General features: G+C 63.4%; 1 protein-coding gene across 19 annotated transcripts in view; it reads left to right on the top strand.

Moving 5' to 3' along the window:
- Positions 1–12,429, top strand: part of OBSCN (obscurin, cytoskeletal calmodulin and titin-interacting RhoGEF) — a 147,209-nt gene that overhangs the window by 57,609 nt on the left and 77,171 nt on the right. For 16 of the 19 annotated variants that reach the window (XM_070518009.1, XM_070518011.1, XM_070518005.1 and 13 more), the window contains 19 exons: positions 584–850; positions 1,139–1,405; positions 1,604–1,716; positions 1,831–1,984; positions 2,161–2,322; positions 2,415–2,519; positions 3,238–3,504; positions 3,753–4,022; positions 4,146–4,412; positions 4,501–4,767; positions 4,876–5,142; positions 6,098–6,370; positions 7,034–7,300; positions 7,541–7,807; positions 8,430–8,702; positions 9,197–9,463; positions 10,343–10,609; positions 10,702–10,965; positions 11,283–11,546. In XM_070518009.1, coding sequence (XP_070374110.1) covers positions 584–850; positions 1,139–1,405; positions 1,604–1,716; positions 1,831–1,984; positions 2,161–2,322; positions 2,415–2,519; positions 3,238–3,504; positions 3,753–4,022; positions 4,146–4,412; positions 4,501–4,767; positions 4,876–5,142; positions 6,098–6,370; positions 7,034–7,300; positions 7,541–7,807; positions 8,430–8,702; positions 9,197–9,463; positions 10,343–10,609; positions 10,702–10,965; positions 11,283–11,546 — 4,548 coding nt within the window. The remainder of the gene's footprint in view (positions 1–583; positions 851–1,138; positions 1,406–1,603; positions 1,717–1,830; positions 1,985–2,160; positions 2,323–2,414; positions 2,520–3,237; positions 3,505–3,752; positions 4,023–4,145; positions 4,413–4,500; positions 4,768–4,875; positions 5,143–6,097; positions 6,371–7,033; positions 7,301–7,540; positions 7,808–8,429; positions 8,703–9,196; positions 9,464–10,342; positions 10,610–10,701; positions 10,966–11,282; positions 11,547–12,429) is intronic. The other 3 variants (XM_070518007.1, XM_070518012.1, XM_070518014.1) reach the window with 3 other exon arrangements.

Here is a 12,429-nt window from a genome sequence, read left to right as displayed (position 1 = left end):
AGTGGAGTTGGCAGACAGGGCAAGCAGAGGCAGGAGGTGGAAACATGCTTTGCCGGCTGTAGCCAGATTGTGTTGGGGAGAGCCAGGACTCACCTGGGGGTAAGTGGCAGCCATCGCAGGTTTTTGAGTAAGGGAATACATGGGCTGATGCACCTTCTGGGAAGATCACAGCACAGCCTGAGACTGGAAGCCCCCTTGAGCCTGTTTCTCTTCCGTAACGTGCACCTGCCCAGGCTCTCCTTAAAGGCCTGTGGGCTCACAGGCTGCCTGGCTCACTAGCTCCCACATCCTGATGCTGCTGGTCACTGGCCACCCTTAGGAGATCCAGGCACTAGGTGGGACATGGCAGGGTTGTTCAGAGCAGGGCAGCAGCAGGTGGGAGGGGGCTGGGGAAGGAGAAGCCCCCGTCAGCTTCGATTTCCTCCCGTAAAATTGTACCTGTGCAAGTGTGCGGCCGGGCCCTGAGTACCGCCAGGGCCTTGCCCAGCTTGAAGTCCGAATGTGAGGTCCTGGTGGGGGCCCTCTGCGGCTGGCTTTTCCGAGAGTGACAGTGGCTGAGGTGACCTCCCTTTTCTGTCCCCAGAGGCTCCAGTGCTGTTCAGGAAGAAGCTGGAGCCGCAGACGGTGGAGGAGCGGAGCTCGGTGACCATGGGGGTGGAGCTGACGCGGCCGTGGCCCGACGTCAAGTGGACACGCAATGCCGCGGTCCTGGCGCCGGGCAAGAACCTGGCGATCCACGCCCAGGGCGAGAGTCACCGCTTGGTCATCCATAGTGTGGGCTTCGCTGACCGCGGCTTCTATGGCTGTGAGACACCGGATGACAAGACGCAAGCCAAGCTCACGGTGGAAAGTGAGTGGCAGGGTGGGCTTGGCCTGAGGTCGGGCTTCTAGGAGGAGGGGGGCTAAGGTGGGAGGGGAGCAGATTTCCCCCACCCCCACCCTGAGGGCAGGCCCTGGGGACAGGGCGGGGCAGCGGGAAGCGTGGGGGGGGGCCTCCCCTGGAGTGGCAGGCCCGCCCCACCCCCTTCAGGCACCTTGCTGAGCTCTTAGGCCCCCTCCGGCGGTGGGGAGTTGGGGCTGGCCCGAGGACCAGGGTCTGAGGCGCAGTGCCTCACCTGCCCCCACGCTTGTCCCGCAGTGCGCCAGGTCCGGCTTGTGCGGGGCCTGCAGGAGGTGGAGGCACGGGAGCAGGGCACGGCCACCATGGACGTGGAGCTGTCGCACACCGACGTGGAAGGCAGCTGGACGCGCGACGGCCTGCGGCTGCAGCCGGGGCCCACGTGCCAAATGGCAGTGTGTGGCCCTACCCACACCCTCACGCTCTCGGGGCTGCGGCCGCAGGACAGCGGCCTCGTCGCCTTCAAAGCAGAGGGCGTGCATACATCCGCACGGCTCACGGTTACGGGTGCGTGGACCCACTCCACACCGCAACTGCCCTTGTCGCCAAGCTGGCCCAGGGAAGCAGGTGGGGGCAGGGATTCGGAATCACGAGGGGGCGCTCATTCCTAGAGCCGGCTGAGTGATTCCTCCAGCTCAGGTTGCGGCCCAGCCCGGAGGGGCACCTCCAGTCCATGCTTCTCACCTCCCGCTCCTGCCTCCCTAGAGCTGCCGGTCAGATTCACGCGCCCGCTCCAGGACGTCGTGGCCACAGAGAAGGACAAGGTGACCCTGGAGTGTGAGCTGTCTCGCCCCAACGTGGACGTGCGCTGGCTGAAGGTGCCTCTGTCCCCCGGTCTCCTCTGCCCACTCCTGCTCCTCAGTGTGTGACGGTAGGTGTGGGATGGCTCTGCTGGCCAAGCTGGGAGCCTGACGTGGCCTGTCCCTCCACAGGACGGCGTGGAGCTACGGGTGGGCAAGACGGTGGGCGTGATGGCCCAGGGTGCCTGTAGGAGCCTCATCATTTACCGGTGTGAGCTTGGAGACCAGGGCGTGTATGTGTGTGATGCCCACGACGCCCAGAGCTCGGCCTCCTTGAAGGTGCAAGGTGAGGGCGGGCAGAGTGGTGGATCGGCAGGTGCGGGGCAGGTGCAAGAGCCCCCTGGTCCTCCTGCATCCCCCAGGGGGCTGTGCTCTACTCCTGTACCCTCAGCCAGCTGGTGCGGGGGAGCAGGGGGGCAGCTTTGTGCGTCCAGGTGTGGCAGAGCCTGCTTGCTGCCCCAGGCCGCAACGTCCAGATTGTGAGGCCCCTGGAGGACGTGGAGGTGATGGAGAAGGAGGGCGCCAGCTTCTCCTGCGAGGTCTCCCACGACGAGGTGCCCGCCCAGTGGTTCCGGGAGGGCAGTAAGCTTCGTCCCAGTGACAATGTGCGCATCCGCCAAGAAGGTGCGACTAGGATAAGGGGCGGCCGTGGGAGGGTCTCTCCACCTTCCCTTCCCTGCCCACCCCCCCCAGAGCTGAGTGGCCTGTGTTCCCAGGAAGGACATACATTCTTGTCTACCGGAGGGTACTGGCCGAAGACGCAGGGGAAATCAAATTTGTGGCGGAAAATGCAGAATCGCGAGCTCAGCTCAGAGTGAAAGGTGAGACCGGCTTGGGGAGGGGGCTGCCGGACAGTGTGTGTGAACCCGCACGTGTGCTGGGCCCTGCAGGGCGGACAGGCCTGCTGTCCTGGGGCAGGCCTGGGGCTCTGGGCCCGGGCTCAGGAGAGCAGTGACCCAGGACAAGGAAAGTGGGTGTTGCCTTCTTGGCGGTAAGATGGCGGCTGGGGGAGGGGCCTTGGGCTGTGAGGGCTTGGGGTCTCCTCCCTTGTTTAAAATGGAAGTACCAAAGGGTTCTTCATCCTGAGACTGCAGCAAGCACGGAGAAGGGTGTGAGGCCCTGGCAGGCAGGGAGTGGGAGGCCTTCCCTGGGGGCCTTGATGACAGAGTGGTGATGGATCACGAGGAAGGGAGGGCCTGTGGATGGGCGAGGGCGGGATACGGGGAGGATGCGGGGTGAGGGCGGGGCGGGCATGCGGGGCTGGCGCATTGGGAAAGGGCGGGTGTGCAGGTGTGCCCACCTTCCTGGTGGTCAATTGTACACTGAGGGTCTCGGCCCTGAGGGCGACCCTCTGCCTAGCTACCTACTGGCCCCGGCAGACGGGTCTGCGTGGGTGTTGGCCCGGAGCGCAGTGGCCCAGCCTGGCTGGTTGGAGGTGGCACAGGCACAGTACCCAGCCCAGGGGCTCGGGAGCAATGAGTGCTGGCCCTTACCCCCCTTCCTCCCGCCCCCCCGTTCCCCCCCCCCCCACGCCCACAGAGCTGCCAGTGGCCATCCTGCGCCCACTGCGGGACAAGATCGCCATGGAGAAGCACCGCGGCGTGCTCGAGTGCCAGGTGTCTCGGGCCAGCGCCCAGGTGCAGTGGTTCAAGGGCAGCGCAGAATTGTGTCCTGGGCCCAAGTACGAGATGGTCAGCGATGGGCTCTACCGCAAGCTCGTCATCAACGACGTGCAGCCCGAGGACGAGGACACCTACACCTGCGAGGCTGGCAATGTGAAGACCAGCGCACAGTTCTTTGTGGAAGGTGCGGGCAGGGCCGCCAGCAGTGGCCCCGTGTGCCGGGGCAGGAGCTACTGCCCCTACCATTTGCCCTGGCACTTGGAGGTGGCCAGTCTGAGAAGGGCCTGACTGGGCACGTGCGGGCAGCCGGGGAGGATGTGAGCATGCGTGTGGGGGAGAGGGTTTGTTCCCAGGAGGGACCTCGGAGCCTGCAGGGGCGGCTGGCGGCCTTCCCGCGGTCACCGCACCCGGTGACTGAGACCTCGCCCACAGAGCAATCCATCACCATCGTGCGGGACCTGCAGGACATGACGGTGATGGAGCCCGCCCCTGCCTGGTTCGAGTGTGAGATTTCCATCCCCTCGGTGCGGCCGCCCAAGTGGCTCCTGGGGAAGACGGTGCTGCAGGCAGGCGCGGACGTGGGCGTGGAGCAGGAGGGCACTGTGCACCGGCTGACCCTGCGGCGCACCTGCTCCACGATGACCGGGCCGGTGCACTTCACCATCGGCAAGTCGCGCTCCACCGCGCGCCTTGTGGTATCAGGTGAGCGCGCGCAGAGGGGTAGGGGCTGCCGATGGGCAGGCGCGGGGCGGGGGCGGTGGTTTTGGGGTTCAGGCCCCGCGGTCCGGTCCGCTCGCCGCAGCTGTGCCCTCCCCCACCCCCCAGACATCCCTGTGGTGCTCACGCGGCCGCTGGAGCCCAAAGCGGGACGCGAGCTGCAGTCAGTGGTCCTCTCCTGCGACTTCAAGCCGCCCCCCAAGGCCGTGCAGTGGTACAGAGGGGACATGCCCCTGGCGCCGTCCCACAAGTTCAAGATGAGGCTGGAGGGGCACATGGCGGAGCTGCGCGTCCTGCGGCTCACGCCCGCCGACGCCGGCGTGTACCGATGCCAGGCCGGCAACGCCCAGAGCAGCGCCGAGGTCACCGTGGAGGGTACGGAGCGAGGGCACGGGGCCACGGGAGGGTATCGGGGCAGGCGCCCGTGGCGTGAGCGCTGAGCCGGCCGGTGTGCTCCCGGCAGCGCGCGAGGTGACAGTGACGCAGCCGCTGCAGGACGCGGAGGTCACGGAGGAGGACCGCGCCTGCTTCTCCTGCGAGCTGTCCCACGAGGACGAGGAGCTGGAGTGGTCGCTCAATGGGACGCCCCTATACAACGACAGCTTCCACGAGATCACTCACGAAGGCCACCGCCACACGCTGGTGCTGAAGCGGGTCCGGCGGGGGGACGCGGGCATCGTGCGCGCCTCTTCCCCCAAGGTGACGGCCACTGCCCGCCTGGAGGTCAAAGGTGAGGCGTCCCTGCGGAGTCCGTGTGGTCTCCCCGGGACGCGTGCCCGGCTCCCTTTGGGTCTCACCTGGCGGCTCGCTCCCTTACCTGCCCACACTCTCCCCGCAGCGAAGCCGGTGGTGTTCCTGAAAGCGCTGGATGATGTGTCTGCGGAGGAGCGAGGAACGCTGACCCTGCAGTGCGAGGTCTCCGACCCCCAGGCCCGCGTGGTGTGGCTCAAGGATGGCGTGGAGCTGGGCCCCAGCGACAAATACGACTTCCTGCACACGGCGGGCACACGCGGGCTCGTAGTGCACGATCTGAGCCGGGACGACGCGGGCCTGTACACTTGCGACTTGGGCACCGACGAGACCCGCGCGCGCGTCAATGTGCACGGTGCGTGGCTGCGGCTGGCCGGCCCCAGAGGGCGGGGCCCGGGCTCGGGGGCGTGGCACTGGGGCGGGGTCGCCTCTGCCAGGGCCCCACCCACTCTCCGAGGCCCAGGCCTGTTCTCCTGAGCCGGCTTGACATGGTCATAGGAGGCCCAGGTACAGGTTGGGTCAAGGATGATGGGCAGCAGAGCCAAGGGTGGGAAACTGGACTGGCTTTGCCTGGTAGAGCCCCGCGCTGGGAGAGATTAGGCAGAGCCAGAGACGTTCACCCTACACCACGGAACGTGTGGGCTAGTGCACGGATGTCAGGGGAGCCTCCTGGAGGTGTCAGGCAGGAGATGCCTGGCAAGGGCTCCCAGGCACGGGCACAGCCTGGTGAAGGCAACTGTAGGCGGGCCACGTTCCTTTCAGACATCGTCCCAGCTTGGCCTCAGACCACGGGGCAGATGCCTGGCCTCTGTTATCCACCGCTGTCCTGGCCCAGCTCTGATAATCCTGTTCTCCCCACATGCAGGGGGGCCTGCTCCTCTGAGACCGCCATGTCGGGTCTCAGACAGTGTGGCTGGATTTGAGATGAGACGGAAAGGGAGGGTGGTGTGGTGAGTTTGTCCCAGGGCCGATGCTCCTTCCTTCAGGGCACTCTCCTTCTGGTGGGAGCCTTGGGGCTGGCGACCACTGTGGGCCGTGCTTGTTCTCTGCACATTGTTCTGTAGAGATAGGAAGGCAGCCGCCGTGGGGGGGACTCACAGCTGTTGTCCATCCACCACCAGTGTGCAGCCCGCAGGAGGCAGGGGGGCGTTTGCCTGAGGGGCAGCAGGCTGGCCACGGGTGGGGCTGGGGAGGGCTGGTCTCGCCTCTCCCGGGGTCTGGCCTGGGCCACTGTGGGCTCGATGGTGTGTTCTTGACGGTGGGCATCTGTGGGCCTGGCCGGCATGACGGCCGTCTCCCATGGTCTGCAGACCTGCACGTGGGCATCACCAAGAGGCTGAAGACGGTGGAAGTGCAGGAGGGCGAGAGCTGCAGCTTCGAGTGTGTCCTGTCCCACGAGAATACCAGTGATACGGCTGTGTGGACCGTCGGTGGGAAGACCGTGGGCAGCTCCGGCCGCTTCCAGGCCACACGCCAGGGCCGCAAGTACACCCTGGCTGTGCGAGATGCCGTGCTAAGTGACGCCGGGGAGGTGGTCTTCTCTGTGCAGTGCCTCACCTCCAAGGCCGCACTCATCGTCAGAGGTGGGCACCCCTGGCTGGGGCGGGACAGGGTATCTCCTTGGTGGGGTCTGCTGGGCGGGGACCTCGGGCAGCCGCCAGGGAGTGTTCCTGGGGACTGTCTTCTCCAGCCTCTGATGGGGCCCCGAGACACCTATTTGGGCACTGGGGGCTTCTGGTCATCTGGGGGCTCACTGTCTCGGCTGAGGTTCTGAGTCTTTGGACAGGAGCAGGGTTTCTGGTCTCTGACCTGGGGTCTGACTGCCGCACTAGCCCCAGGGCACGTGGCTCACTGTCTATGGAGTCACCGTGGTCATTTCTGAGCGTGCTGCCAGCATAAATACCAGTGCAGATGCATGACGTTCAGTTCACAGCCTGCCTCTGCCCATGGCCACGATTTGAGTTGCAGGGCTCCTAACGATGCTGAGAACATAAGACTCTGTGCTCTAATAGCTACCTCCCACACCCCTCTCTTGTTGTGACTGTGGGGACTCCCAAACTCCAGGGCTCTGAGACTCCCAAGTCCGAGGTCCCAGAGTTTCAGGCCTGTAGGTTCTGTGGTCTCGGCCTTGGGAGTCTGAAGGTCCCTGAATGCTGGCCCTGCTTTCGCCCCAGGCATGGCTGGGAGTGTGGCCATGGCTGGGGCTGTGGCCGTGCCTCATGAGCTACTGGCTCTGCTCCCCTCAGAGAGGCCGGCAGACATCGTGAAGCCCTTGGAAGACCAGCGGGCTGCACCAGGTGAGGATGTGGTGCTGAGCTGCGAGCTGTCGCAGGCTGGCACCCCGGTGCGCTGGCTGAAGGACGGGAAGGCCATTCGCAAGAGTCAGAAGTATGAGCTGCTCGTTGAAGGCACAAGGGCCATGCTGGTTGTGCATGCGGCCTCGCTCAAGGACTCGGGCGAGTACATGTGCGAGACTGAAGCTTCCAAGAGCACAGCCAGCCTCCGCGTGGAAGGTAACCCCACGAGAGACCCTGGAGTGGCCCTGGTGTCCTCTGGGGCCTCTTGGAGCTTAGCTGTTCTGTCCCAGGTGGGAATAGAGGGGAGCCCATCAGAGAAGGGGCTCGCCCAGACCTTGAGGTTCCACAGACAGACCGGGAGGAGAACTGCCTGTGGTGGAGCGATGCCCTGTACCCTCGGGTCTAGCGTGGGGTCTGGGCAGGCCTCACACCCGGCCCCTCTTGCCCCCTCTCCAGAAGCAGCGAACCGGTTCACAGAGGAGCTGGCTGACCTGCAGCTGGAGGAGAAGGGCACGGCTGTGTTCATGTGTAGGACGGAACGGCCCGCGGCTGCGGTGACCTGGCGCAAAGGCCTCACAGAGCTTCGCCCCTCGGGGAAGCACACGCCCAGCCAGGAGGGCCTGACCTTGAGGCTCACCATCAGCGCCCTGGAGAAGGCAGACAGTGACACCTACACCTGTGACATTGGCCAGGCCCGGTCCCAGGCCCGGCTCCAGGTGCAAGGTGAGGCCCGCATCCTGCTGGTTTGCACACGGGTTTCCTGGCTGTGGCGCACTGGGGTGTGAGCATCTGTTAAAGTAGAGTCTGGGGGGTCAGAGGTCAGGGCTCTGCTGGGCCCTGGAGCAGCCTGATGCAGAATCCACCCCCGTGTTTATGACTTCTCTGTGAGCTTTCGCCAAACCTGTGTCAGCAGCAAGAAAGTTTCTTTCTACCAATTCACGTCGTCTATTCTCCAAAGCATTTGACTTGAAGTTTTACACGTCTGACGTCTTTTTCACATTCCTACTTCTTCTGTTAATTCAAGACTTAGTTGCCTTACTTGACTTCGGGGACAGGCACGATCGGCATAGGCGGGGAACGTGCACAGCTGGGGAGGGGCTTTCTGTGGACCCCCCCTGCGTGCTCTGCAGAAGGATCCCAGAGGTGGATTTGGGGCTCATCAGTGGACCTAAAGCAAGTACAGTGGATGGTTCAGCTCTGACCCAGTCACTGTTTTCTGAGTTTCATCATTCTGAGGCTGTTGAAGTCAGCTGCTCCCTCTTGGCTGTGAGCCCGCCTGGGTTTAGGGGATGCCATGTTTCCCTCCACATGGGCGACCATGGTGTACCTGTCTGTGCCCCTGCAGGCCAGCGGGTGCTCATCACGGAGGACCTGGAGGACGTGGAGGTGCGGGAGGGCTCCTCAGCCACCTTCTGCTGCCGGATCTCCCCTGCTGACTATGGGCCTGTCCACTGGTTCCTGGACAAGACCCCTCTCCAGGCCAACGAGCTCAACGACATCGAGGCCCAGCCAGGAGGCTACCACGTGCTGACCCTGCGGCAGCTCACGCTCAAGGACTCGGGCACCGTCCACTTCGAGGCGGGTGACCAGCGGGCCTCAGCTGCCCTGCGGATCACAGGTAGGCTGTGTGCCTAGTGCTGGTGGGGGCCAGCACATGTGGCTGAGGGCACAGCCAAGGGGTCCTGGGGCTCATGGAGAAGGCGCCGTGAGCTGTGGGTGGGCTCAGCCCTCAGATCCCGGATGGGTGGGGGCCAGCACACATGGCTGAGGGCGTAGCCGAGAGGTCCTAGGGCTCACAAAGAAGGCACCATGGGCTGCCCGGGGGATCGGCCCTCACATCCCAGGTAGGTGGGTTTGGGAGAACAAGTGGGGCTTTTTCAGGATGAACCATGCATGTGCCATGGAGAGGTGACCCCACAGTCAATTTGGTCTGGGATGAGCCACACCCCTCTGGTGTGGGGAGCCACATAGAGCCTGTCCTGTTCCCCCAGTGGCCCCGTCGGCAGCCCCAGCCTGAGCTGGGCAGGTGGGGTATCAGCTGGTCTGCAGCAAAACCCACGGTTTCTCCTGCAGGAGCCCCCAAGCTCCCTGTGCTTCCCTCTCTGTCCCCAGAGAAGCCAAGTGCCTTCTCCCAGGAGCTCGTGGATGCCTCGGTCACAGAGGGGGAGGATCTGACCCTCGTCTGTGAGACCGTCACTCCAGACAGCCCTGTGTGCTGGACCAAGGATGGAAAGGTGCTGCGGTCGTCAGCCCGCTGCCGGTTGACCTACGAGGGCCGCCAGGCCCAGCTGGTCATCACTGGCGCCACCCTGCAGGATGGCGGGCGCTATAAGTGTGAGGCCGGGGGTGCCTGGAGCAGCTCCATCGTCAGGGTCCATGGTGAGCCCCCGGGCGGCGCCCATGTCTCAGCTCGCTCAGGGGAGGGACCCGGGGACCCCATCTGCCTCCCTCTCTCTCTGTGGGGGGGGGGGTTACCAGCTCCTGGTCCCCCTCTCTCTCTAGCAGCTTGTCCATCTCACTTTGCTGCCTCCCCGTTTCTGGGAATCTGCTGCTCTGATAGGATTCCCCTTGCCCTCTCTTGGTCTCCTGACCAGCAGTCTTTTTTTACTTCATTCCTGTCTTTGTCTTGTGTTCCGACATCTGTGTCCCTCTCCTGCTAGCTTTGGCTCATCTCTGTCTGTCTCTGTCAGCTCAGGCTGTGTAACAAACACCGCACCCTGGGGGCTTAAACAACAGACATTCATCGTCCCCCAGTCTGGAGGCTGGAAGTCAGAGGCCCAGGGGAGGGCAGGGCTGCTCCCTCCTGAGGCCTCTCTCGTGGGCATGTAGATGGCCGTCTTCTCCCTGTGTCCTCACATGGTCACCCCTTCATGTGTGTCTGTGTATGTCCTCGTATCCTCTTCTTATAAGGACACTGGTCATGTGGGATCGGGGCGCACCCCAGTGACCTCGTTTTACCTTCATCATCTCTTCGTCATCCGTCTCCACATACAGCCCCATTCTGAGGTCCTGGGGGCTCCAACATATAGATTTCTGGGGGCAGAATCAGCCCATGACTCTCCACCCTCCTCTGTTCCCTCCTGTTTGGCTCCCTCTCCTGGAGGGGCAGAGGTCTTAGGGTCACCATCACTAGCTCCCATTGTAGAAGAGGTGAGGTAGCCCCCTGCGCCTGCTACCCCTGGCCCTCCTCACCTGTAGGGGGTGCCCCAGGTAGGATGCAGGGGGGTGAAGGCAGAGCTGAGCCGTGCCTGTCTGCAGCTCGGCCGGTGCGGTTTCGGGAGGGGCTGAAGGACGTGGAGGTGCTGGAGGGCGGCGCTGTGACACTGCGTTGCACATTGTCGTCCGTGGCTGCGCCTGTGGAGTGGCGCCGTGGAGATGAGGTTCTGCGGTCAGGAGGCAAGTTCTCTCTGCGGCAGGAGGGCACCATGCTGGAGCTGGTGGTCCGGGACCTGAGGCCCCAGGACAGCGGGCAGTACTCCTGCTGCTTCGGGGACCAGACAACCACGGCCGTGCTCACTGTGAAGGGTGAGCATCCCCCCACATCCTGCCCACGCAGCCCCTTCATTCCGTACGGGAGGGTGGAGATGACGTTGTTTATCCATCGGACCTCGCTGCAGCTCTGCCTGCTGAGTTCATAGGAAGACTGAGAAGCAAGGAGGCTGTGGAAGGGGCCACAGCCACACTGCGCTGTGAGCTGAGCAAGGTGGCCCCCGTGGAGTGGAGGAAGGGCTCTGAGACCCTCAGAGCCGGGGACAGAGTCAGCCTGAGGCAGGACGGGGCTGTGTGTGAGCTGGAGATCCGTGGCCTGGCCGTGGCGGACGCCGGGGAGTACTCATGTGTGTGTGGGCAGGAGAGGACCTCGGCCACGCTGACCGTCAGGGGTAAAGACCTTGTGTGGCTAAGCAGAACCATATTTGGTGTCCAGTTGTTGACTCCATGATGTCCCCCTACATTCGTTCCATGTTCTCTCCCTGTCTTTGTGTCACCATGTTCCTGTAACTCCACAGATTCCCTTCCACCTTTCTGGGCTATTGTACAAACCCTGAGACCTGGCATCTAAGCCACTTTCCACTCCTCGTGTCACCACTGGTTCACTTCTGTTGTCCTGTTGGAGTCTGTGTCTTTTCCTCCATCCCGTCCTGTCCTGTCCCCCAGCCATCTCCAGAGAATCTCATGTTCTCTGTCTGACTTTCTTCAGCTCTGCCCGCTGAGTTCATAGGAAGACTGAGAAGCAAGGAGGCCCTGGAAGGGACCACGGCCACACTGAGCTGTGAGCTGAGCAAGGCAGCCCCCGTGGAGTGGAGGAAGGGCTCTGAGACCCTCAGAACCAGAGACAGAATTAGCCTGAGGCAGGACGGGGCTGTGTGTGAGCTAGAGATCCGTGGCCTGACCGTGGCAGACGCCGGGGAGTACTTGTGTGTGTGCGGGCAGGAGAGGACCTCAGCCACACTGACCGTCAGGGGTAAAGACTGTGTGTGCCCACGTGGAGCAGCGGCTTCGTGTCTGAGGACTTGGTCGCATCCCCTCACTCTGCCTTTGTCTGTGTGTGGTCTTTCTGGTTCTCTCTTTGTTTCTTGCATTTCTGCAGCATGGTCTGCTTGTGTGAGGTCTGTCTCAGATAAACAGTAGAGAACAAGGCCCTTGTTGCCCTCAGGGGGGTCACATCTGGGGAAGTTGAGGGCAACCACACAATACCAACAGTGGGGTTATGATCGTCCTGAGGCCTTGGCGGTCGGGGGAGTGACGTGCCAAGAGAGAAGCTGGGAAGTAACTCAGTGTGGTTCTTGAGGCAGGGATGCAACAAGGGGTGATCGAGGGAAGGAAGCCAGGCACCCATGATGGGCCATGAGAGAGCCATGTGGGGAGTCCCAGGGACTACCATCCAGCATCTAGGTGCTATGGGAGGTGAGGTCTCGGGATGAAGGGTGAGGTGGAGGTGAGTTGAGGTGGAGGTGAACTGGGTGTGAGGTAGAGGTGAGGTGGGTGTGGAAGTGAGGCAGGTGTGGAGGTGGAGACGAGGCAAGGTGAAGGTGAGATGGAGGTGAGGGGTGTGGGGAAGTGAGGTGGAGGTGAGGTGGGTGTGGAGGTGAGGTGAGTGTGGAGGTGAAGATGAGGTCAGGTGGAGGTGAGATGGAGGTGAGGGACCTGGGGGAGGTAAGGTGGAGGTGAGGTGGGTGTGGAGGTGAGGTGGAGGTGAGGGGGGTGTGGAAATGAGGTGAGTGTGGAGATGGAGATGGGGTGAGCTGGAGGTGAGATGGAGGTGAGGGGCACGGGGAGGTGAGGTGGAGGTGAGATGGGTGTGGAAGAGAGGTGAGTATGGAGTGAGGTAGGTGGGTGTGGAGGTC

Source organism: Equus asinus, chromosome 9 (assembly GCF_041296235.1).
Source record: "Equus asinus isolate D_3611 breed Donkey chromosome 9, EquAss-T2T_v2, whole genome shotgun sequence".
Classification (NCBI taxonomy): domain Eukaryota; kingdom Metazoa; phylum Chordata; class Mammalia; order Perissodactyla; family Equidae; genus Equus; species Equus asinus.
Note: the sequence above shows the minus strand (reverse complement) of the source record. Positions and strands in the feature narration are given on the sequence as shown.